At 36.3% G+C, this 27,013-nt stretch overlaps 2 protein-coding genes across 7 annotated transcripts; one reads left to right on the top strand and one right to left on the bottom strand.

Moving 5' to 3' along the window:
- Nucleotides 1-17,629: 17,629 nt before the first annotated feature.
- LOC122307195 lies at nt 17,630-23,099 on the bottom strand. 6 transcript variants are annotated; one of them, XM_043119890.1, is made up of 14 exons: nt 22,535-23,099; nt 22,024-22,157; nt 21,780-21,929; nt 21,556-21,667; nt 21,097-21,400; nt 20,359-20,572; nt 20,061-20,150; nt 19,651-19,906; nt 19,377-19,489; nt 18,790-18,888; nt 18,651-18,698; nt 18,371-18,481; nt 18,193-18,283; nt 17,630-18,056 (listed from the first exon to the last, which is right to left on the bottom strand). In XM_043119890.1, the coding sequence occupies exons 1-14, from the start codon at nt 22,779-22,781 to the stop codon at nt 17,956-17,958; spliced, it is 2,070 nt and encodes a 689-aa protein (XP_042975824.1). In that variant the 5' UTR covers nt 22,782-23,099; the 3' UTR covers nt 17,630-17,955. The 6 variants fall into 6 exon arrangements, 4 of the variants coding, with proteins under 4 accessions (XP_042975824.1, XP_042975823.1, XP_042975826.1 ...); XM_043119889.1 differs by having other exon boundaries at nt 18,790-18,897; XM_043119892.1 differs by having other exon boundaries at nt 18,790-18,897; nt 22,518-23,099.
- Nucleotides 23,100-23,249: 150 nt separating this feature from the next.
- Nucleotides 23,250-26,805, top strand: LOC122307196 (protein LPA2). Its single transcript, XM_043119894.1, has 2 exons — nt 23,250-23,836; nt 26,505-26,805. Exons 1-2 carry the CDS (start codon nt 23,374-23,376, stop codon nt 26,648-26,650), a joined length of 609 nt encoding a protein of 202 aa, XP_042975828.1. The 5' UTR covers nt 23,250-23,373; the 3' UTR covers nt 26,651-26,805.
- The last annotated feature ends 208 nt before the right edge of the window (nt 26,806-27,013 follow it).

Below are 27,013 nucleotides of genomic sequence, written 5' to 3' on the forward strand. Positions count from 1 at the left end.
AATCTTGATAATATTGAAAATCCTTCATATGAAGAATTGCAAAATGTTTTAGAAGAGGTTTATGAGAAATTTGAAAAATTTGGTATCAAATATACTGTTTTGAAAAAGAAAAATTTTTCTTTAACAAACGAAATTGAAATTTTAAGAAAAGAAAGTATCATTTTGAAAGATGAAAATCTTGAATTGAATAAGAAGAAAACCGATTTAGAAAATATTGTTAAAAACTTTACGAATGAAAAAAGAAATTTTGAAAAACTTCTTCGTAGTCAAAGATGTGTTTTTGACAAGGCAGGTTTGGGATATATGCCAAAACAAAAATACAAACCTTATAAAAATTTCTTTGATAATCATTTTACATCAAAGACTAATATTCAAAATTCTTTTCATAAAAATAATTTTGTCAAAAAAGGATATTATTATAATCATTCAAGTTTTTCATATATGTCACATGCTATTTGCAATTTTTGTAATAGAAATGGTCATAATTATCATATTTGTCCTATTAGAAGAAATCATACAATGACTATTAGGGCCATATGGGTACCTAAAAATCTTGTTTCTTCTAATACTAATAAATAAAGGACCCAAAGAACTTGGGTACCAAGAAAAATCATTTTAATTGTTTTTATAGGTATGCATGAAGTCTTCCACAAGTAAAAACAAATGGTTTTTAGATAGTAGATGTTCAAGACACATGACGGGAGACAAGACTAAATTCTTTGATCTTAGATCTAAAGAAGAAGGACACGTGATATTTAGAGACAACTCGAAAGGGAAGATCGTGGGAATAAGTAAAATTGGTAATGAATCTTCTCTCATAATTGAAGATGTTCTACTTGTTGAAGGTCTAAAACATAATCTTTTGAGCATAAGTCAATTATGTGATAAAGGATTTATAGTTACTTTCAAAATGGATAAATGCATTATTTTGAATGATCATGATTGTAATATTTGTTTTATTGCTTTTAGAAGTAACAATGTTTATACAATCGATTTTGAAGAAATTACCCCACAAGATGCAATTTGTTTTTCAGCTCAAAATGAAACTAGTTGGTTATGGCATAGAAGACTAGGTCATGCCAATATGGAACTTATTTTCAAACTTTCAAAAAATGATCTTGTGAGAGGTTTACCAAAAACATATTTTCTTAAAGACAAAATTTGTGATGCATGTCAATTTGGTAAACAAACAAAAACTTCTTTTAAAACTAAGAAACATATTTCCACTACTAGACCATTGCAACTGATACACATGGATCTTTTTGGACCAAATAGAGTTGCAAGTCTAGGAGGAAAATATTATGCATTTGTTATTGTTGATAAATTTCTCTAGATATACTTGGGTCATCTTTCTTGCTCATAAAGATAAGGCACATAATACTTTTACCAAGTTATGCAAGAGAATTCAAAATAAAAAGGGCTATACTATTTCAAGTATCCGAAGTGATAGGGGAAAAAAGTTTGTTAATAAAAATATTGAAACATTTTGTAATGAAAACGATTTTGTGCATAATTTTTCTGCTCCTCGAACTCCTCAACAAAATGGGGTAGTAGAGAGGAAAAATAGATCTCTTCAAGAGATGACAAGAACAATGCTCAATGAGAACAACTTGCCTAGTTATTTTTGGGCCGAAGCGGCAAGTACTGCATGTTATGTTATAAATAGAGTTATGCTAAGGTCTAAATTAGATAAAACCCCCTATGAGCTTTGGAATGAGAAAAAACCCAACATTAGTTACTTTCATGTATTTGGATGCAAATGTTTTATTTTGAATGACAGGGATAATTTAGGCAAATTTGATGCAAAATCTGATGAAGGTATCTTTCTCGGGTATTCTACTAATAGTAAAACTTATAGAGTATTCAATAAAAGGACTTTGACTGTACAAGAATCTATGCATGTAGTATTTGATGAATCTAATTCTCCACTCTCCAAGAAATCTATTGATGAAGAAATAGGAGGTATAAATAACACAGAAAGTCTTAATCTCAACAAAGAGAAAACAATGGAGGAAGTTCAACATGGAGCCATCAGGAAAAATCATCAAAATTTAATACAAGATGCAACCAAATAGTGGAAATTTGTGAAAGATCATCCAGTGGAACAAATTTTGGGAGAACCTTCACAAGGTGTAAGTACTCGATCATCTCTTAAAAATATTTGCAATCATACTACTTTTATATCTCAAATTGAACCCAAAAATATTGATGATGCACTTCTTGATGAATCTTGGATTCTAGCTATGCAAGAAGAGTTGAATCAATTTGAAAGAAATGATGTTTGGACACTTGTTCTTAGACCCAAAAATCATACTATTATTAGAACAAAATGGGTTTTTAGAAACAAGAAAGATGAATCCGGAGTCATTACTAGAAATAAGACTCGACTTGTAGCCCAAGGTTTTAATCAAGAAGAAGGAATCGATTATGATGAGACATATGCACCTGTCGCAAGATTAGAAGCTATTCGAATGCTATTTGCATATGCTTGTTATAAAGATTTCAAACTTTTTCCAATGGATGTTAAAAGTGCTTTCTTAAATAGTTTTATAAATGAAGAGGTATATGTTGAGCAACCTCCAGGTTTTGAAAATCATATTTCCCCAAATCATGTTTTCAAACTCACAAAAGCACTATATGGACTTAAACAAGCTCCTAGAGCTTGGTACGAGAGACTCAGTGGTTTCTTGATTGAAAAAGGTTTTTCAAGAGGAAAAATCGACACAACTCTTTTCATTAAATATGAAAATGATGATATTCTTTTTATTTAGATTTATGTTGATGATATAATATTCGGTGCTACTAATGAAAATATGTGTCAAGTTTTTGCTAAGACTATGCAGGAAGAATTTGAGATGAGCATGATGGGAGAACTTACATTCTTTCTCGGATTGCAAATTAAGCAAGTAAAAAGTGGGACATTCATCAATCAATCAAAATATATTAAGGAATTACTGAAGAAGTTTGGGATGGAAAATGCTAAGGAAATTGGAACACCAATGAGCCCATCAACTAAACTTGATAAAGATGAATCCGGTAAGCCAGTTGACTAGAAAATATATCGAGGTATGATTGGTAGCTTATTATATTTAACAGCTAGTAGACCAGATATTATATTTAGTGTGTGCTTATGTGCACGCTTTCAATCATTTCCAAAAGAATCACATTTAATTGCAGTTAAGCGCATTCTTAAATATCTTAGTGGTACAATTAACCTAGGGTTATGGTACCCTACACATACATCTTTCGATTTAATCAGCTACACAGATGTAGATTATGCTGGCTGTAAAATAGATCGAAAAAGCAGTAGTGGAGCATGCCATTTCTTAAGTCATGCATTAGTTTCCTGGTTTAGTAAAAAACAAAATTCTGTTGCACTATCTACTATTGAGGCAGAATATGTTGCTGCGGGTAGTTGTTGTGCTCAAGTTCTCTACATGAAACAACAACTTGAAGATTTTAAACTCAAGTATAATCACATTCCAATCAAATGTGATAATATAAGTGCTATAAATCTTTCAAAGAACCCAATACAACATTCTAGAACTAAGCATATTGAAATAAGATATCATTTTCTTCGAGATCATGTGCAGAAAGACGATATAGTATTAGAATTCACAAACATACACGATCAGTTAACAGATATTTTCACAAAACTTTTACTAGAAGATAGATTATGTATGATCAGAAGAGAAATATGTATGATGCATGCTATGAATATCTATTAAAAGATAGACTAGAGTCAATAAAAATAGAGATAGATTTTTAAATACTTTTTCATAAACTTGAGATTCTTAGCCTCATGTTTGAGACGCTCATTCTCTTCATACAATATCATGTCATTCTTATCCATGGGAACTGGCAAGCGGAATGAAGAATCTAATAAAGATTTCAACTGTTTATTTTTCTGTCGAATGATTCCTTCCCTTGTGTGAGACTCTTGAACAATTCGTTGAAGTACAACAATTTGTTCTTTGAGTTTTTCAACTTCATGATTTTTAACTTGTAGCCGCTGAGAAAAAGCAACAATAGAGGAAGAGTAGCGAGTCTCAAGACTCACCAAGTCATAAATAACATCAGAATCTGACTTATTAGTCAGATTATTATTTTCCTGCTGTAACATGGCACCAATGGTAGCTGCAGAAAGGACATGAGGTTGAGATGCAGAATGCCTCATGGATGGATCTAGAGAAATGTTAGAAGAATGTGCCATTGAGAAAAGAATAGAAGGCTTAAAACGAGAATGTTGAAGGAATGCAGATGAGTTATAGAGATGAGAAGAAAACTTGATGCGGATTGGATGAACTTCAGGACTGATTTTATAGAGATAGCATAAAGAACAAGACAAGCTATCATCCAAGTCAAAGAGCAATATATTTTTTCCCGATCGGTGAAAATGACATTTTTTTAGAAACTCGGAGCCTTCAATCTCGTTTGTCAACAACATCAGACGATTTTTTCAAATCTCCAGCCGCACTTGTCGGGTCACGGACGGATGAAATTTATTTATTTATTTTTAACTATCTACAGTGTCTACTAACGCAACATTTTCTTCAGATCCATTTACTTGTTGCGAATCCTTTTTAATGATGCCAAAAGGGGAAGAAGTATTAGACTAGAACAATAACATTGTTTGAATTGCTAAACTTATTATATATGTTTGGAATTATATTTATACTTTTGCTTGAAAAACTAACGCACATTCTCAGGAAGAGCTTAAGTATTAATATAGGTTTCAGGTTCTATCAAGTATTTGTCATCATCAAAAAGAGGGAGATTGTTGAACCCAAGATTTCAAGTTTTGTGTAATTATATATTTACACATGGATTTTGATGATAACAAATGAATTCAAAGAATAAAGAAGTCTCAAGTTCAAGTTGTCTACACAATGGAGTCAAGCACATCAAGGAAACAAGCATGAACAAGAAGAGAACAAGTTTACATTAAAATTATAGAGTAATGTTGTAAATCTTTTCAAAATTCAAAATTAGGATTAATGCTCAAAATTAATATTTTATCATAAAGCATTAAAATACATTTTTTACATTTGCATGAATATTTTTGAAAATTAAATTTGAAAATTTTGAAAGATGATTGATTGTCATCTTTTACATGTGCATGCCTTGATTAAAGGGTTAAATTTTGAAAATATTAAAGATGATTGATTGTCATCTTTCATATGTGCATGTTTTATTTGAATATTTTCAAAAGTGATTGATACTTTTTTGGACTTATACAAAAGGTAGATGATTTTGTTTGAAAAATTTGAAAAGTAAAGTGTGCTCATTTTGTCATATGCAAAAAGTAAAAGATTAGATTTGAATTTTTTGAAAAGGAAAGTGTGCTCATTTTGTCATATACCAAAAGTAAAAGATTAGGTTTGATTTTTTAAAAAAGTGAATGATGTTGTCTTTGACAATCGAAAAAGAAGAACTTTTTATTTGAATTTTTTGAAAAAGTGAATGATGTTGTCTTTGACATGTGAATCTTTTTAAATTTGAATATGAAGTCTCATATGCCTATAAATAGATCATTTGATAGTTTCACATTTACAACACCAAGAGCATACAACATTCATTCAAAACTTTCATTCTCTCTTCTCTAAGCATTGAGTTTTAATCCTTATTCATTTTTAGAGATATAGTTTGCGCTGTATTGTTCTTATTTCACTCATTGAGGAATGTTTTCTGATAACCTACCCACTATCAGTTTTTGTATCAGAAAAAGGGTGTGTATAACCCTTGTACGTGTAGAAAGTATTCTATACGGGAATAGTTGAATCACCACGTATAAGGTGATTGCAAGTGTAGAGGGTGTTCTACACGGATCCTTTGTAGCGGTGTTGTTCAAAGGTGTAATAAGTTTCTATCTCCAGCTGAAGGAGGTTGAATAGTGAATTTGAAAATTTTCAAGGGGTAGCTTGAGGCGAGGACGTAGGCAATGGGGCCGAACCTCGTTAACATACTGAATTTGCTTCTCTCTTATCCTTACTCTTTATATTTATTGTTATTTCATATTTTGTTTATATTTTATATTATATATTTGATTTATAATTGTTATTTTTTTTAATACAACTCAATTCACTCCCCTCTTGTGTTAGTCATCTGGGCAACACCAACAAAGATCAGTGCAATGCTAGAGTGACCTACACCCAAGACCATTAAAGCCTTGAGGGGATTTTTGGGTCTCACTAACTACTACAGGAAATTCATAAAGAACTATGGGCTATTGACAGCTCCACTCACAGGTCTCCTAAGAAAGAATGCATTTATCTGGTTAGCAGAGACAATCCAAGCATTCCAGTAGTTAAAGGCAGCTGCTACTGCCCCACCAGTGCTCAAAATTCTAGATTTCAATCAACCTTTCATAGTCGAGTGTGATGCTAGTGGCAAGGGTCTAGGTGCAGTTCTTATGCAATCGGGTAGCCCATTGCCTACTTAAGCAAAATGTTGATGGGGAGGGCTCTACTTTTGTCTTCATGTGAAATGGAACTTCTAGCTGTGGTCACGACTGTACAGAAGTGGCATCCAGTACATTCACACCAACCCCACAGTTGGACACTCAGGTTACTTAAAGACTTATCAGAGAGCAAAAATGAATTTTTATTAGGTCAGTATGAAGAAAGATATTAAAACCTGGGTGAGGGAGTGTGACATTTGTCAAGCCACCAAATATGAAACCTTACCCTCTGTAGGACTATTACAACATCTCCCCTCCCCCCCCAGAGCAAGCATGGATGGACATATTCATAAACTTTATTGAAGGGTTGCCAAGATCACATGGGTATTCAGTGGTTTTTGTGGTCATTGACTGCTTTATTAAGTACCGGCACTTCATGCCCTTGGCTCAGAAATAGTCCAATGATTTTTTGAAATAAAAAATTACTTACAATGGGGAGTCAGGAGGAAACCAGATGTCTGCTAGAAATTGTACGTCTGAGAAAGAAGGAAGGGGACCGAGGCTAAGGTTTCAAATGAAATCCTTCCTCCCTCAAGTTTGTTCTGCATTTTGTTTTTTTCCCTTTTTTTTATTCTTTAAACTATGCCACGTAACATCCAGATGGTATGCTGCGAGCAATAAATTTGAGTTGTCTATTTCGAGTTGGTACAATAGCAGCTCTCATTGACAAAAAACAACTCTCTCATTGACAAAAAACAACTCAGAGTTAAAAAGAATAATAATTCCATTTAAAAAATTTCATAACACTTAACAATTGTATGATATAATTTAATTTGAAAAAAAAATAGCATACTGACAAAGGCCGAGTTTTGCTATTCATCATCTTCACACACCACACACCAGCTTTTTTTTTTTAATTTTTTTAGTTGATTCTTCTTAAACTAATTGAATTTTTCTACTCATTATCCATATACCAAATATTTAGTGAAATAAAAAATTAAAAAAATGTGGTGTGTGATGTATAAGGATGATAAATAAAATAAAAATAAAGGTCATACTTCAAATATTTAGCACAAATTATATTTTAATAAATAAATAAATCAAATTTCTATATATTTTTTTTATTTATTGATTGTCATGTTTTACCAAGTTTTAATCTTTTTTGTCAATCTTGTGCAAGAAAAACAAAAGGATATTTTTTGGCTTGGTCAAAAGTATGTAAGCCCACTATGGAGGGAGGAATTAGCGTAAGGGATTTTTCTGAAGTTCAAAAGGCGTTGCATTTGAAGTTTGCTTGGCAATTATTAACTACATATAATTTATGGACAAGTTTTTTTAAGGAAAAATACCTAAGGAGGAAACATGTTTTTATGGAGGTTTCCGCTAAAGTTTTGGATTTGCGTTTTAGGAGATTATTGGTATGCGTTATACCAGTGGTGTTGGATAATATACACGTTTGGGTGCGAGAGGGAAATGCGTCATATTGGTATATGGGGTTTCTTGAGGAGTTGGTTGAGCCAAATATGATGGAGGAAATTATTTTTGAACTACCAGCTTACAGAGAAGGGGAGGATGTAACAATCTAAAAACCGAACGGGGATGGCAAGTTACCAGAGTAATAGCTCAAAATCTGGAAGTGATGGAGTGGATATGGCAAAAAAAAAATATATATATCTATTTGTATGTGGAAGGCCATGTTTAGTTGCTTATCAATGTATGGAAGGTTGCAATTAGTTAGGATTCCTTTGGCATCTTGGGGTGATTGTTGTATGAGGGGCAAAATTGAAACTCTTGATCATATTTTGGTGTCCGTTGCATGCATGTTCAGAGTTAGTGGGCTCGTGTTTGTTGCTAGTTTCGTTGTGCTTAAAAAACCAATTTGAAGGGAGTGTTGCTTGGTTTGATTACGTGTGTAATTTCTTGAAATTATGGTGGCGTAGATGTGGTGTGTGAATGGAAGGAAAGCTTGATTTGCTTGAGGCTATTTTGTGTTCAATTGTTTTTTGGCTGAAGCCGTTTTTTCCTCCGGCGGACAAAAGCATTGAAGTTACTGGTGCAAACTGATTAATTCTAGCCGAAGTGAACATATCCTTGCATAATCCTGTAGTGCAGCGGCCATAAATTGTAAGCTGGAGAAGACCAAGGCAGGGATGGGTGAAACTCAATGTTGATGATTCTTGTAGAGATAACCCAGAGAATTTGTTGAGTACTGTGGAGTTTGGTCCACACCGCTCGAGCGAAGGCATTAGCCGCTCGAGTGAATTCAAGCAGAGTCGAACGCTTGATGTTAGCTCGACAGTGAGCTCGAGCAGGAAGCTTTCGCTCGAGCGGAGGCATTGGCCGCTCGAGCAAAGTCAGGCAGAGTCGAACGCTCGATGTCAGCTCGACAGTGAGCTCGAGCAGGATGCGGAAGGGAAGTTCGCTCAACGCGCGCTCGACACGCCGCTCGAGCGAACATGCATTTTTAGGGTTTTCTGTCGTGTAACTATATATATGATGTTTTGCATCATATGGTTGTACGAGTGAATACTGTGAACGTACAGTATTGAGATTCATCTTGTAGTTTGATATTCCTCAATAATAAAATCCTCTGCAGCTCCCGTGGACGTAGGCAATTTACTAAACCACGTACATCTTGTGTCGTGTGTGATTGTGTGTTTGTTTTTCTCGTTCGATATTATTTTTCAATTCATTGTCATCGTTTTTTACAACAATTGGTATCAAGAGCTAAGGTTCGGGTCTGAGGAAAAACGATGGCTGGAGATGATTTGAAGGTATCGGGGATTTAGAAGTTTGATGGTACGGATTTTGGATATTGGAGGATGCAGATAGAGGACTACCTCTATGGGAAGAAACTTCATCTTCCACTATTGGGGAAGCAACTGGAAAAGATGGATGATGCTAATTGGAACCTGTTGGATCGACAGGTTCTAGGGGTTATTCAATTAACCCTGTCGAGATCCGTTGCACACAACGTCATCAAGGAGAAGACGACTGCGGATCTCATGGCGGATTTGTCAGGTATGTATGAAAAGCCGTCAGTGAATAACAAGGTACATCTGATGAAAAAGTTATTTAATTTGAAAATGGCAGATGGTAATTGTTGCACAATATCTGAATTATTTTAATACTATCACAAATCAATTGTCGTCTGTTGAAATTGAACTTGATGATGAGATACGTGCACTGATACTATTGGCTTCACTACCAAATAGTTGGGAAGCCATGAGAATGGCTGTTAGTAATTCTACTGGTAAAACTAAACTGAAATATGATGATATTCGTGATTTGATTTTAGTTGAGGAGGTGCGCAGGAAAGATTCAGGCGAGACCTTGGGTTTGAGTTCAGCCCTAAATGTTGATTCTCGAGGGAGATCACATGATAGGAACTCAAACAGAGGAAGATCAAAATCAAAATATAGGGGCAAGAGCAAGTCGAGGCCTGGTCAGCAGGCAACTTGCTGGAATTGTGGCAAAACTGACCACATAAAGAAGAACTGCAAAAACCCTAAGAAGACGGAGAATGATAGTGCTAAGGTGATAACTGAAAAAGTACTGGATGCACTATTGCTTACAATTCATAGTCCAGTTGATGACTGGATACTGGATTCAGGGGCTTCCTTCCATACATCTTCCCACCGGGAGCTAATGCAGAACTATGTTGCAGGTGACTTTGGGAAGGTGTATTTGGCTGATGGTAGGCTTTGAACGTAGTAGGGATGGAAGACATTGATATTGCACTCCCTGGTAAGAACAAATGGACCTTGCAAAAGGTCAGGCACACTCCTGAGTTGAAGAAAAACCTCATTTCTGTTGGGCAGCTCGATGAGTGTGGTCATTCAGTGGTGTTCTCAGATAGTACCTGGAAGGTCACAAAAGGGGCATTAGTACTAGCTCGGGGTAAGAAAACTGGTACACTATATATGACTACTGGTTTGATTGACACTATTGCTACTACCATTGCAGAGAGCACAGCAGATTTGTGGCATTGCAGGCTTGGCCATATGAGTCAGAAGGGTATGAAAGAACTTCTGTCTACAAACAAGCTACCAGAATTGAAGTCAGTTGATCTCAGTATGTGTGAGAGTTGCGTTATGGGAAAACAAAAGAAGGTCAGCTTCTTGAAAAGTGGCAGGACGCCTAAGACAGGAAGACTTAATCTTGTGCACACAGATGTGTGGGGTCCTTCCCCAGTAGCATCTCTTGGAGGTTCTCGCTACTATGTTACGTTCATTGATGGCCATAGTAGGAAGGTATGAGTTTATTTTTTGAAGCATAAATCTGACGTATTTAATGTGTTCAAAATTTGGAAATCCATGGTTGAGACAGAGACAGACCTGAAACTGAAATGTTTGAGGTCTGACAATGGTGGTGAGTATGTCAATGGCGGGTTCAAGGAGTATTGTGCAGCTCTGGGTATCAGAATGGAGAAGACCATTCCTGGGACACCACAGCAAAATGGAGTTGCTGAGCGTATGAACAGAACCATCAATGAGCGTGCTAGAAGCATGAAGTTACACGTTGGACTACCACCCACTTTCTGGGCAGATGCAGTCAGCATTGTCGTTTACTTGATAAACAGAGGGCCATCAGTTCTACTGAATTATGGATTGCCTGAAGAGATTTGGAGCGGGAAAGAGGTTAAATTTTCTCACCTTAAAACTTTTGGTTGTCTTTCTTATGTGCTTATTGATTCTGATGCTCGTAGTAAGTGCTTATTGATTATGATGCTCGTAGTAAGGTTGAGGCTAAGTCAAAGAAATGTTATTTCATTAGCTATGTAGACGAGGCATTTGGCTATCGTTTCTGGGATGATCAGGGTCGGAAAATCATAAGAAGCAGGAATGTGATTTTCAATAAGAAAATTATGTACAAGGATAAATCCAATACAGCTTCTGCAGTAGCTCCTCAGGAGTCTGAGTTCGTAAGATTGGATAACCTACCAGAGTTCACAGTGCAGTGTAGAGATATGAGTGACGGGGAGAGTGGGTCCAGTGCACCCATTCCTATTATTCTGCAGGCAGTTTCAGAACCGTCCACTCCTACAGTTGCAGTTCGCAGGTCAGGTAGGACTATACGTCCTCCACAACGTTTCTCACCTACTTTGAATTATATTCTGTTGACAGATGGTGGAGAACTGCAGAGTTACGAAGAAATCTTGCAAGATGAAAATTTTAGCAAGTGGGAGCTGGCCATGAAAGATGAGATGGATTCCTTGTTAGGGAATCAGACATGGGAGTTGACAGAACTTCCATCAGGGAAGAAGGCATTACACAACAAGTGAGTGTACCGGGTAAAAACTGAGCATGATGGCAGTAAGAGGTACAAGGCTAGACTTGTTATAAAAGGCTTTCAGCAGAAGCAGGGTATTGATTACTCTGAGATCTTTTCTCCTGTGGTGAAGATCACAACTATCAGGATGATACTGGCTATGGTTGCTACTGAAAATTTATTTCTTGAGCAGTTAGATGTGAAGATAGCTTTTCTTCATGGAGACCTTGAAGAAGACATCTACATGCACCAGCCTGAGGGGTTTGTGGTATAGGGAAAGGAAGGTTCAGTTTGCAGACTGAAAAAGAGCTTGTATGGCTTGAAGCAAGCTCCTAAACAGTGGTACAAGAAATTTGACAACTTCATGCACAGTGCAGGATACATTAGATGTCAGGCAGATCACTGTTGCTATGTCAGGCATTTTGATAATTTTTACATCATTTTGTTCTTGTATGTGGATGACATGCTTATTGCAGGGGCTAGTATTGATGAGATCAATGATCTGAAGAAGCAGATGTCAGAGCACTTTGCAATGAAGGATTTGGGAGCTGCAAAGCAAATCCTTGGTGTGACGCCCCCAAATTTCGTTTGGGATCGGACGGACATTTGAAGCGTCAAGACATGCAACACAAGGTTACCTGCCCCCGTTCATGACATATAAGATGCAATGTTCCTAATATGCATCTAACATTATGCAATATTCGCAGCGGATAATTTTTTTCTTTAGCAATACTATGCACCAAATTGAAAATATCCCAAATGCTTAAAACATACTTCATACATAAAGACCCATTGAATATATCACAACACTAGTCCAAAATGGTTATGATCCAAAAAGTACTAAAGATGTAACTCCATTGTACAAGTAGTAATTTACGTTAACTACTATATTAACATTGACGTAGCACCGTCACTTAGTCAACTGTGTCTAGTTGATCAGCTCCTGATTCTCCTTCAGGTCCTGTAACAAGATCTACCATTCGGGAGGAATGGTAGTTGGGACTACCAAAGTGAGATTTGATTACAAATCTCAGTAAGTTAACAAAAAACTTTCACACAAGCTAATGATGCATGCATGACAGTAAAAGTATAAATGTATAATCAAATTCATAAGTAATTAAAGCATAACTTGGCGTACAATATAGCATAATTAACATAACTTAAATTGAAACATGAACTGAACTTGACTTGACATGAACTTGATCTGAAACTTGACTTATCATGAACTTATTCTAAAACTTAACTTAACATGAAAAATACATACTCCACAGTTGTTGTGGCCCCATGTATTCTACGTGTAAATACATACTCCACAGTTGTTGTGGCCCCATGTATTATACAGAAACTTATTCTTTAACTGCTTAAATACATACTCCACAGTTGTTGTGGCTCCATGTATTCTACGTGTCACAATTGCTGTGTCTCACGTAGTGTATGCGTCACAATTGTTGTGACCCCATACATAAGTAATCAAGATGAAACGTGACTGGAATACGAAAGGACTGAAGCACTGACGTAACATAACTTGATTTGAACATAACTTGAAATACATGACCAACTTGAGATAGAAACATTTCGTAACATGGCATAACATATAATAGACAACATATTTAACATGACATACTTGCAACAGTGAATATTACATGACTTGACATACATGTAATAGATGGCATACTTAACATGACGTACTTGTAATGTACAGTAATACATAACAGAATATATTATGTAACAGATAAAAATTGATGACAGAATACATTCTATATAATAGACAATTACGTGATAATTTGGCATGGCATGACATATATGATAACACACATACATACACTGTAGTTCCTTTATTTAGCACACATACACAGTAGACTGCTAGTAAGTTAAAAGCTAACTTACCTCAATCTCTGCGTTTCTTATAAAACTTCAAGTGCGACCACGGGGAACTGTAATTAGTTATTCTAAAAGTTAGAACTAAATCACTAATACTTTGAAATATGGAAAATACTAACTTAAAGAGTAAAATTTTCATTTTACTCTCTACATGTGGGAAAATGACCGTTTTACCCATAACTTAAGGATTTTGCATGCTAACTCCAAAAGTTTCCAAAATTTACATTCCTCGTGTAAATTTTGTCCTAAACTTAAATATCAACTCAGAAAAATTTAAAACAAAACACAACTATGAAGAACACACTATGGTCGAAACATCCATAGGCCATTTCCCTTGATTTTTGTTGCAATTCCTTCCAACTTCAAAACTCATGCTTAAACCAAAATTTTGAAACAAACATCTTCCAATCCTAAGTTCAAAACCATACTTAAAACATCCATTTAAAAAAAGCTAATAATTAACACCAAACTTTTTTATAAAAAGATCCAAGCACTTGAATCACAAGTTTTGACCTTAAATCAAAACATCTCCAAGAATTTCAAAAATCAAATCTTACTTCTAACATATTCATAATATCATCCTAACATCAACCATGCTTTAAATCATCAAACTAAAGTCACCAAAATCACAAAATAACATTTGGAGTTTTTGGTTTTACACTTAGTCCAAAAACAGAAACTTTTTCCTCAACTAGTTTTGATAAATCTCTTGATCTATGACTTATAAATATATGATCTTCAAACCAAACCATCACATGGTTTAAAAAGATGTCCTAAAATATATATAAGCTTCTAATTCAAGATCACATGGTTTGAAATTAATCAAAACATAAATTTAGCCAAGAATATCCACACTTTGGCTTATCTGAATATCTCTTTGCATAAAATTTCATATCTTTGAAACTAACATCAAATATCTTCAAAATAATAATATAACATGTATATAAGATGCTTAGGATCCTCCAATAAAATTATCAAAGTCATTAGAATAGGTTTAGACCACCAAAGAGTTAAACTTTCTCAAAACAGAAACTGTTTTTCCTCTTCCAGTTTCTAAGTTTCTAAATCTAAGAAAATCTTTCATCAAAACCTTTAATCATGAAAAAATCCTCAACCAATAATCATACACACATGTTAACAATACTCCATAAAAATTTCGGACCAATATCTATCCATTAGCTTGGTCAAAAACTCCAAACTATAACATATTCTCCAGTTTATCTCCCAGAATGACCTTTCTATAGTTTATATAATATTTGACTGACCAAATAATCTTCAAATGGGGCAAATAATATATCCCTGTAAACTAGACTAAAAAAGAAACAACTTATATGAAGGAGACTTTATGATAAAACACTTACAAGAGCTTCGAAATGGGTGTGCAAAAGACCTCCTAAAAGCTGTCCGAGAGAGAGTGTTTGATATTCTTTCAATGGAAAGTGTAAATGAAGATAATTTCATGGGGAGAGGTGGCTGGAGATACTTATGGATGAGATATGGAAGAGATGAGGCTGGAGTTGAGAGTTGAGTGTAGTTTTCTCCTACCTAAAATATCTATAAAAGATTATCTCATAATATTTTATCCAATAATATCTACAAAAAATTAACTTAAGATATTTTTATCTAATAATATCTATAAAAATCAACTCAAAATATTTTACCCAATAATATTCACGAAAATTATCTCAAGATATTTCTTTTTATCCAATAATATCTACAGTTTTGAACAGACGTTTTGTCCGAAAATATGAAAAAATGTTATTGCGCCATAAGACTTTAAATAACCCTCCGAGTCTAATGGCACAAACCATAATACATTTTGACACTTCTAACTATCTCCAATAATCAAAAATACACTTCTGATACCATAGTAAACAATAACACTAACTATGTAATTAGACAAAAACCTATACGATTAATGGATTCGTGAAAACTTATGGGATTTTCACGAGGTTCCTAAAGTTAATAGAAATTTCACAATTGAATTTCTAGCGGGCTGTTACACTTGGCATGAGAATTGTCAGAGATAGAGTCAGAGGTACGTTGAGACTCTCACAGGCTGAGTATGTGAAAAAGGTACTCAGCAGGTTCAATATGGACAAGGCCAAACCAGTTGGCACACTCTTGGGAAGTCACTTCAGACTCAGCAAGAATCAGTCACCAGAATCAAATGAGGAACAAGATTATATGAGTAAGGTTCCTTATGCCTCAGCTATTAGTTCACTTATGTATGCTATAGTTTGCACAAAACCGAATATTGCCCATGCAGTGGGAGTTGTGAGTAGATACATGAGTAATCCAGGAAAGCAACATTGGGAAGCAGTGAAATGGATTTTGAGGTACCTAAAGGGTTCCTCAGAAACTTGTTTGTGTTTCTCTGGAGAGAGCTTGGAGATGTAGGGATTTGTTGATGTTGATTTAGCTGGAGATATTGATAGCAGAAAGAGTACCACGGGTTTTGTTTATACACTTGGTGGTACTGCAGTGTCATGGGGTTCTAATCTACAAAAAACAATTTCTTTGTCTACAACAGAAGCTGAGTATATTGCAGTGTCAGAGGCTGCAAAGGAGATGGTATGGCTACAGGGCTTCTTGGAAGAATTGGGTAAGAAGAATCAGAAAGGCACTCTCTATAGTGATAGTCAGAGTGTCATATTTCTTGCCAAGAATCCAGCATTCCATTCCGGGACCAAGCACATTCAGATCAGGTATCACTTCATACGGTCATTGTTAGATGACGGACAGTTATTACTTGAGAAGATTTGTGGAAGCAAGAACTCTGCTGATATGTTGACAGAGGGTGTTACGCTTGAGAAACTGAAGTTGTGCGCAACTTCAGTTGGTCTTCTAGCATGAAGACAGTAGTAGTGAGTTGCAGAGGTGGAAGATATCATGTTTGAGGAAGACGACGATGCAGCGAGTGTACCAGTCTCCAAGTGGGAGAATTGTTGAGTACTGTGGAGTCTGGTCCACACCGCTCGAGCGGAAGCATTGGCTGCTCGAGCGAATTTAGGCAGAGTCGAACACTCGATGTTAGCTCGACAGTGAGCTCGAGCAGGAAGTTTTCGCTCGAGCGGAGGCATTGGCCGCTTGAGCGAAGTCAGGCAGAGTCGAAAGCTCGATGTCAGCTCGACAGTGAGCTCGAGCAGGATGCGGAAGGGAAGTTCGCTCAACGCGCGCTCGACATGCCGCTCGAGCGAACATGCATTTTTAGGGTTTTCTGCCGTGTAACTATATATATAATGTTTTGCATCATATAGCCGTACGAGTGAATACTGTGAACGTATAGTGTTGAGATCCATCTTGTAGTTTGATATTCCTCAATAATAAAATCCTCTGCAGCTCCCGTAGACGTAGGCAATTTGTTGAACCACGTACATCTTGTGTCGTGTGTGATTGTGTATTTGTTTTTCTCGTTCGATATTATTTTTCAATTCATTGTCATTGTTTTTCACAACAAGAATTGTGGTGGGGATGGTATTTTGCAGAATGAAGAAGGGCGAATGCTGGCGGCGTTCTCGTCTAAGTTTGGTTTCGGTACTATTAATGAAGCAGAACTTAGAGCGCTTACTTCTAAATTATTACTTTGTTGAGAGATGAGGATTTTGAAGGTAGAGATAGAATGTGATTCGGATTTGATTATATGTTGGATTAGGAATAAAGCTTGTACAATTAGGTATTTATGAGATTTTTGGGAGGAGCTTCTTCATGCTCTTCGTGGATTTGATTACACAATTTCTCATTTGTTTCGGGAAAGTAATAAAGTGGCGGATTTTCTAACAAGACTGGGAGAGGAGGGTTTGAATTGTAGATATCTGTGTTCTGACAATTTGCCCTTACATGCTACAGATTTGCTTAGATTGGATTGTCTAGGTTTGCCTAGTTTACGTGTTTAAATGTTCTTATTTTTGGGGATTGTTTGTTGTGTTGGTATTTTGCTTTACTTGTTATGGGTTTTCCTCCACCATAAATGAGGGTTTCATTCAATAAAGTATGGAGGCTCAATACTCCTTTAAAAAAAGAAAAAAAACAGTTAATACAAGATGCATGGAAATAAACAAACACGAAAATATCATGTTTTCGAAAATTGTATCATATTATAGTTATTTATGCTGTTTCGTACATGAGTATTTGACTAGAGCTAAATTCTTGCATACAAACACATATGGAGGAGAAGAACAAATTTTCCCAAGAAAATGATGATACATGTACATCCAAAAATGGGATGAATCGGACGATTGGCTGATTTTCAAATATGGAAGACAATCAACCCACTCAAAAAGAATGAAAGATCCCAAAGGATGGGAAAAGACAGTATGAACAAATAGGAAACATGAAGCCAAAAGTGTGGTAACATCAAAAAATTTTGCCCGAATTAACAGTGTTCAAAGCACCAATTCAATCTAGGGAAGGCTCTCAGCAGGAAGTTTACTATGGACTGACGCTACCCATTCGCAGATAATAGAATTCACTTCTTGTGGCAGCTCGTCGTGTGGGCAATGGCCTGAGATATCAACATGAAAAATATGATTTTTCATCATAGCCAGTAGCCACCAGGAAAAAAGAAGTAAAAGAAAGCAACAACTGTAAAAAAAAAAAAATGTAAAAAAAGAAAAAAAAAAAAAAAAAGATCTGCTTACCTGCATCTAATTCCCTTATTATAACTCCTGCACAATGCTCTTTAAGCATAGCCACTTTGGACTTTGAATCAGAGATTGGATCTTTCATGCCCTGGTAGTGGGGAAAAAATGGAGTCTATCATTTGATGGGGAGAGACAGAGAGAGGGAGGTGTTTTGACTTCCGCATGTTAAAGTTACCTGTATAATCAGAACCGTTTCCTTGAATCCTTCCAAGAGATAATTTAAAGGAATTGAGATATTGAAACTGAAGATACTTTCCAAGACCACTGGGACGCCGGGATCATATGACTAATCTATGTTAAGGTGTAATTCTTTGGTTAAAATAGTCATGTTTCTCTCATGTTAGGGCAATTCTTTGGTTATGCAGGTCATGTTTCTCCAGGGCCTAACAGGAAGTCCACATCGATAGCTAGACATAAATATAACTACATGATCTTTCCATTAATTAAGAGGATACTGCTCTCAGCATTTTATCAAGGAGCCAGTCATCGACTCGCTCAGGCTTCTGCAACACAACAAGTAGTAAGGTCATATGGCACAGAAGTTCGAGAAGCAACACCTTTAATCTGCGCACATCAACAAAAAGGCATACTTACGGTTGGATAGCAATTCTTCACTATGTCCTTAAGTCTCGACCTCAAGAAGAACAAAAAGAGTCGAGCACCTAACCATGAAGCACCTGAAGTTTTTCTCTCCTGAAACAACTTTGAATCACTAAGGCGTGAAAAAACTGCTGTAATATTGAAATCAAGGACTGGCTTAAGTTACATTGGAAATATAGCTCTGGAATACATTATTTAGCAAAATAGTCCCCTATACTAAGCGTGGAGTAAAATATGGGCCGGCAAAATAACAATTATAACTGACATACATGGCCCGCTGAGTTGCAGGCAACACAAGAAAAGGGAAATATAGTCATTGGAGGTATCTCAATGAGAGGTTGGTTTTCCAATCTATCTCATCTCGCACATTCCTTATACTAAACTACATACTCGTACACCTAATCCATCCCGCAACAGTCTCGCACTTATCCATGTACATATAAATAATACAAATAGCAAGATTAATTTGACAACAGTGAGATGGTCCACGATTGGCAATTTTCTGAGATGTAACAGAAATAATTCAGGAGGTTGCATTACTTTGATAATGTTACAATTGAGTAGTTTTTATGTAGGCTTACTTTTGTGAATGGCACAGAGGAGTATCCTGGAATAATATTACCAGCACTGTTAATGAGGACGACAGACTTGGCCAAAGCATGCCAGAAACGAGCAACAATAGCAACAATGTAACCTGAGAGATGGAAAAGGTAACAATCACATTACCGACAGAGTGCTATAGCACCATACGACAGAGAACACATGATAATATGTATGCCATGCATCTCAGAGAGAGAGAGAGAGAGAGATATTTAAGATGTTTTACACAAGGTAAAAATGTACATTAAGACATACCACCAATTGAATTACCAACCAGATGCACTGGTTCGCCCACAACTTCAACAATAAAATCTCTGAGCAACTCAGCCCACATGAGCTCAGTATATAAAATGTTTGGCTTTTCGGATTTGCCAAATCCCAAAATTGTAAGGGCCCAAACTCTGTTTCCACCTTCAGCTATACCATATATATTATCACGGTAGTGCTCCAAAAAAGCACCAAAACCGTGAACAAGAAGAATAGCAGGACCTTCATGACCGAGAACTGTATACTGAATATAAATAAGAATAATAGCTTAATTGGAGGTCAAATTGCATGAATTTACAACAAATCTGGGCTACTATTTAAAGGCATAAAATTACATTCACCAAAAACACAGGGAATCACTTGCAAATTGCTGAATGATATTTTCATTGATATGATACCTGAATTAGAAAGCCCTTCCATCTCCAAATCCGAATAGAATATGGTTCATCATAACTTATAAGATTTTTTAGAGCCATGACCCAATACCACTGCATAGAGAGAGAGGGACAAATATAAAAATAAAATCAAAAGCTACAAACACACACACAAAATAAAGATGGTTCCAAATGATTTCCACGCACTAACAAAAAACAGGTATAGTCATGATGTCAAATACTTGTGCACTAGAAAGGCACTACATCTGTCAAACATATTACAGCGTGAATCACCAATAAAGCAAACTGAAAAAACTAGCACCTCCATTGAACACACAGCATCAATTGCTGCAGCAACAGTGGCTGCTGAATATCCAAAAGGAGATAAAAACCCAGCATTTCGTTCTTTCTCATATATCATAGCTTCATAATGTACCCTCCTTCTAGATATGATGCCAAGACAGAGTGCAGGGCCAAAGAGTGTAATAAATGATGCTCCATCCCGTGTTTCAGCATTGCGGAGTCTTTCATGTACCCTGCAGGAGAAATTAAACCAAAGTCCTCATTGTTTAATGTACAACCAACGTTTTAGTAGAAATTATATCTTTTTCGTTGCAATTTTTATTCTTGAACTACTTATAAAAAAAGAAATCTTAGACATGAAACAAAATCCACTTTGAATTAAGGCATACTAGCAAAAGGACAAGCACATCATTCTCATGTTACCCAGATGAAACGAAGTAACCAGTTAGAGGTCTTGGTAGCCAAGGAAGGATGGAATTTAATTTCAATACCAAAATTCAAATAAAAATGGCATAGCCTAGACCTTTACAAAAGCCAGGCTGTATAAACTTCTTTCATGATGCGAGCAGTTACTTTTAGCAATATAAGAAATCAGACTAGTATAAGAACAAGCTATCGAAAATACTTACAAAAAAAATAAACTTATCACTAGAACAAACTATCACAACTTTATATTTCACACACACACAGAGTCAAAAACTCAAATTCAAACACCCTTGTGATAATCCTAGATTAAACTCAAAAAGTTATCACATACTCCTGCCAGTCATCTCGAGCTGTTCCCTCCAAATATCTCAAGTAAGCAGCCAAGGCATTCAATACGGTGTTTGTTCCACCTCCCACGATATTTCCTTTTTGTGTGACAAAAGCAGATTTATCTATTCGTTTCCTTCGGGTGTGCCTAAAGCTTAAATCCTTTCGATTTCTTTCCCCAGGCTTCAGTAATTCAATCTGCAAAATACTTTCAGCTGATGTCTCCTTGATTGAGGTCCAACTGTTTTGTGGTTTGCACCCATTTTTATTCATAAATTTCTTCAAATCATCAAAAGTGGGTACAGGACCTAATTCATCAAACAATTTTCATATTCCCTCGTGTTAGTCATAATGCATATTGAGAACTTTTGGGAAATCAACACCCATATTTTGAGTTTTAAAAGCAAGAAAAGCGAGTGAAAATGATGGCATGTGCAGAAATGTTAACAACTTGGGAACTTACCCCAATCGCACTCCATTTTCACACTACGTAATGCTGGGGGTGGAAGTGGTGAAGTTATAGAAAATTGAAGTTTCTGAAGGTCACCATGTGATTCAGGAAGGTTCTTCAAGCTCTGTAATAACATAATTTTGCATAGATTACTATTCATATTCTATCAGTATTACTACAGTTCGAAACTTTAGATGAACAGCCAAAAATTTTTATAAGAAAGAAGCCATAATCACCCTCGTATCAAAAAATGGAGTCTGCCAGAACTCAAGTCTTGCACTCCCCTCCTGAGAATACACTGTTTCCAAGGTCTTTTTTACTACATCCATCATTAAGCGTAGGTCGTACTCTACTTCTTCTTCAGCATATATATTGGTAGCTTTCACCTGCTTGAGTCCTCAAGTAATGAGTGATTGAGTTTCTCCTTATTGGTGCTTGGATTGTTAAACATCACAGTAAGCAAACTTAACATGTATCAACCTCTTTAACAAGATCTAGTATAACATTTTCTGCACTCCCAAACCTGATCATCAGATCAGAACCCAGATCCTTCAATGACTTCCTCAGATCTTCCACAGCAATAAGAACCAACTGTTGCATTTCATCAGAAAAGCCTGCACATTTATTGTAATTATCGCCATGCGAGACTGCCAGAATAGTCCATAATGAAATAAAAAGTACAGAAGGATGAAGAAAGAGGCTTTTCAACATTTATGAAGCTGCTATACTAATCTAGCATCTCCACCCCCAAAACTTTCTGAAAATTGTCCAAAATTCACCTGAATCTCCGAATCAAACTCCTAATACTTCCGCCCCAAATTCGACCTCAATTCAAGTGACGCCACATCCCATGTAAATTTTCACGCCTTTTCTGTACCATTTTTTACTTTACCACCATTTTCTAAGCCAATATTCAGACTGCAACCAAACAAACGAGAAATATGCCATATACAGTTATACACACGCACACATACATATATATGGAACTCACGGGAAAGGATGCGATGATCGAAGACATAGAGAGGGAGGAGGACTCGAGATTTGGAGGCGGCTACGAGTCCCGGGTGATCGTCGATGCGTAGGTCATGCTTGAACCACAGGATGGCCGCACCGTTTTTGTCGCTAGCTGTCATTTTGGCTCCGAACGAGGGACAACGGAATCGGGTTCGTGATGAAAGGAGGGTGTTTGGCGGGTAGGAAAGTGAGGGACAGTGCGGAAAAGTGGTGAGGAGTGGCATTGTAAGAGGAGGAGCAAAAAAGGAAAGAACGAAGTTTGAATACCCATTTACCAAAAAAATTCTTTCAAGGAATTGGAGCTTGATTTCTGAGACTTTGTATGGTTGAAAGAAGGAGATGGGATTCTTGTGTGGCGGATAAAATATGCAACAAATTTTCCTCAGGCTCTCAGCCGTGTCTTCAGTCAGTCAGTATGTGTTTGTTTATTTGTCTACGAAACTTATTTGAGGACAGAAATGGACCACACTATACGACACACGGGAGAAGACAAACATTTGCACCTCAATGGGCCAGAAATGCCAGAACCCAAAGTCAACATTGTCGAAAATTTTCCACTAGAACTTGTCTACGGGTAGAATCTCTTTGACCTGGCGAAGCCTCCCAGGATCCCGAAAAAGAAAAAGTGCAGAGGAGGTTAAGCAATTTCCGAAAATATTATGTACGTAAGTGTAACTAAAATTAGAGACTACATGGGATCATTGGGATGGGAGGTTTATGCTATTGTGGAAACCTTATGGGAAGCGAATGACATTATCCCAAAAACACAACACCACACAAAAACCAAAAGACATCCGCTAACCAACTAAACTGAAAATGGCGCTACGGATCCACTCTGTATCATCCTTCGCTAACAAATCCTATTCTCATCTTCCTCGCACACTGCTTTTCCAATCCCCCACCATACGCAAACTCAATGTCAAGTCCCAGAACCCCTCAGAAACCCAAAAGCCCACCACCAACGTCGATGAGACCTCCTCTGTGGCAACCCCACCAAAAAAAAACAGCCCCGCCGGGCTGGGTTTTGGGTCTTCTGCATCGTCATCACCTTCGAGTAAACCAAATGTGAGCACGGTGAGTACCAGTAAGAAAAAACAGAAGAGTAAAAGAGAGAGGGCCTCGATAATTAGGCGGTCGCCGATCGAGAAACCAGCTTTTGTGACCCAGGAAGATAAGGTTGAGGCGAAGGAGGAGAACAGAAATGAAAGTGCCTTTCTTCTCACTTGGTTGGGGCTCGGCGGCATTATTCTTGTCGAGGGCATTCTTCTCGCGGCATCAGGTACGGATTCTCGATTCTAGTTTGTCACAAGATCAAACATTGTTCTAACGCTGATGTGAGCTCATGGAATTCTTTGGAGGTTGTTCCTGGGTTGGCTTGGAAGTCATGTTAATGATTGCTTGTTTGTTGTGTGGTTGTTGGCTTTGTGGCAGCAGAGATTTCTCGAAATTAAGTTAGGATTTGGTGAAATTCAACTTAGTTACAAAGATTTAAGAATTCAGATCATCCCAGACAGAAATTGGGATGATCTGAATTCACTATATATTGATTGGGGATTGGGGGATTGGGATCTTTCACTATTGATGAGCGCTATGCTATTGGCCTATTAGGTTTATCTTTCAATCATGTGTATAGTTCATCTTATTATTCAGCTATATCCCATTACTAGCTTCCCCCTTATCTCAGTTTTTTTTAATACCATAGCTGTACGGTTACTTGCTATGATCGTACTGCAATCTGTTTTCTGACATTTTATAGGAAATTTGTTTATGATCTTATCGCTGTACGGGCTACCTGCTGCTCTATTGCTTTTATTTTGGTTTTACTGATCCTGATTTATCTATTATCACCATTGATGTAGAGGATACAAAAATTTTAATTGCAGTTATTTTTATGTATTTTTTTATACATTTTAATAATGTGATTAGTTAAATATTAAAAAAATTAATATAATCAATCGTATTAATGAAGTGCATAAGAAATATGTAAAAATAATTATATGTAACATTACTCGTATGCAACCCATCATTTATGTACTAGGTCTTTAATTGAAAGGGCGCGTATAAATATTTTTCACATGGGTGCCATCCTTTTTTTGGTTCATATATGTTCTACACCAGAATGGATTCTTGCATATACTGCAACTTTTCTCTTCAATAGGGACTTCTGTAGTTCTGCTGCTTTAATTTTCTCAGCAAACTTTGACAGGGAAAGTGTTAAGATTTCTTTTCCAAGGATTGCCAGCTATTATTTCTTATCTGAAAATGAGTGTTGCTTTCTACTTTGCCACGATATCCTTTTTTAACATGATACGCTGCTGACAATGCCTGAAAAGTTGTGAAAATAATCTCACCCATGATTAACTTAATGAGGAAAAAACTTTATCAACTCCTAAAATTTTAGGCCTCACTAACAAATACATTTCCTCATGGTTTCGTGGATGCATAGTGGTGTGCCAATATTTAGAAGTTAATGATGCAGCAGTCTTGCTAACCTGCCTGGAAGCTGATAATGAGTTATTGAACTAATTAGCCATACTTCACTATTGGTCACTGAGTTTGCATAACCTTTATGGTTCTCCTGGTGTGTGGAGCCCTTGAGCCATTTTTTCAAAGTTCAACATTAAATTTTAGTAAAATTACTGGTGCTAACGGATTTACATTCCTGCATATCGGATGTCAAATTAACTCAATAGTCTCCATGTTACTTGTGCATTTATCACACTTTCAATACAGTTTTGCTTATGTCCAACGCTCTTTGGATCCATCAGACAGGCTGGATGGCACTGACCCAATCAAAACTATTTTGTATGATTAATTGAAACAAGATGTACGTATGTGATGGTTTTAACTTATAAAAAAGAAAGATGTATGTGATGGTTTGAACGCCACACCACTTTCACAATTTGCGGGTCATTTCATAACTGCTTGTGCACCTAGTAGTGGTATAAAATAGGCAAAGAGACCTATTCTAGTTTTTTTTTGTTTTTTTTTTCAAAACTCACTCCGTATTTCAGTCCAAATAATTTTCTTTTATTATGAAGCTCTCATTCTTTTCACTCCATAAGTATCTAATCAACTTCAAGGGAGATTGACTTCAAAAAAAAAAAAATTCTCAAAAATTGTTTAGAAGGCATATTTCAATCTACAGTCAAACTCAACATACGGGATGGTTCCAATGAATTTGATAACTCCCGGTTGGAGAAGCGAATTCGAAGATACAGCACACACTGGCTTTTGAGTTTTGACTATGAACAGCTACCGTTCAAGTGCAACCTCTGTTCATGAATATGGCCAGGAGATGTTTGATGTATAAAACAAAAGTTACAAAACCAACCTTTCGAACTGAATTCCAACGAGACGGAAGTAAACCTGATCAGCCTTTACTTTCATAGTTTTCCATGACGGTTGAGTCTCAAAAACTTGAGCGTAATCCCTCAGTGAAAGGGATTTAGGTGGACCATTGACACATAGGGGAAACCAACCTAGGGAGAAAATAACTTTCAGTTATTGTGTTTCACTCCTTAACTATCAAATCAACTTGAAAGCAGAATTGACTTCATGGTTGTAATTTTTTGCTGGCAAAAAGAAATGCTGTTTGTATATTAAGCATCCACAGTATACATTCCTTCTCTTCTTCAAAGCCTACATTGATAAAACGCTTCTAAGTTTTCCTTTTAGTTGCTTCTAATCATCTTGTATAGGGAACATGGCCACCCTTGCAGACCCCAATTGATTTGAAGTTAATAATGTGATTCATTTTCCCTGGTCCCTGACCAACCACCTCCACATACTCTATGACAAAAAGCATTTCTTGCCTAATATTTGCCTTAGCTTTAATCAAATTCAGAAAAATATAAGTTAGTCGGGCAAATTATTTGTCTTGATCTCTAAAGTTATTACTTATATCACTTGCATGGTGTAACTGATTAGTAAAATTGCATTTACAGGCTTCCTTCCAGAAGAGTGGGATAAATTCTTTGTGAAGTATTTATACCCATCCTTTACACCAACGGTCTTCTTTTTTGTTGCTGGAACAGTTGCTTATGGAGTGTCCAAGTACCTGCAGAATGACAAACCTAAAGATGAGAAATGATATTTAGTCAGCTTAGACTGATATTTTCAGTTTCTCCAAGGAGGAATTTGTTACAGTTTCTAAATGACTATATACCTGGTTTTTTTGGGTCATACTTTTGTCCTTCATGCTTGATAGAAACATGAATGAGATAAGAAATTACCAATTTTTAGAAATTCTATGTGCCAACAATTGCATACTTTCTTTAGGCTGCACTCGAAGTGCCTTTCATGCTAACACAAAGATGATCTACCAAAAATATCTTCCCTAGGATTATGAGAATCACCTCTAATTATTACTCATCACCAGAAAGTCTCTCTCCTTATCATGGTTTGATCAACCAAAATTATTTTTCTGCAAAATATTTACTTCTTCACTGAGTTC

The sequence above is a fragment of the Carya illinoinensis genome, chromosome 4 (genome assembly GCF_018687715.1).
Source record: "Carya illinoinensis cultivar Pawnee chromosome 4, C.illinoinensisPawnee_v1, whole genome shotgun sequence".
Classification (NCBI taxonomy): Eukaryota; Viridiplantae; Streptophyta; class Magnoliopsida; order Fagales; family Juglandaceae; genus Carya; species Carya illinoinensis.

Bases quoted from the DNA above. Each gene is read 5' to 3' on its own strand.
- LOC122307195 (XM_043119889.1), bottom strand. From the start codon at position 22,781: ATGCCACTCCTCACCACTTTTCCGCACTGTCCCTCACTTTCCTACCCG. The intron at 21,930-22,023 runs GTTGATACATGT...GGACTCAAGCAG, and splicing joins TACTAGATCTTGTTAAAGAG to GTGAAAGCTACCAATATATA. The intron at 18,284-18,370 runs GTAACTTTAACA...CCCCACTACCAG, and splicing joins AAACGGTTCTGATTATACAG to GGCATGAAAGATCCAATCTC.
- LOC122307196 (XM_043119894.1), top strand. From the start codon at position 23,374: ATGGCGCTACGGATCCACTCTGTATCATCCTTCGCTAACAAATCCTAT. The intron at 23,837-26,504 runs GTACGGATTCTC...TTGCATTTACAG, and splicing joins CATTCTTCTCGCGGCATCAG to GCTTCCTTCCAGAAGAGTGG.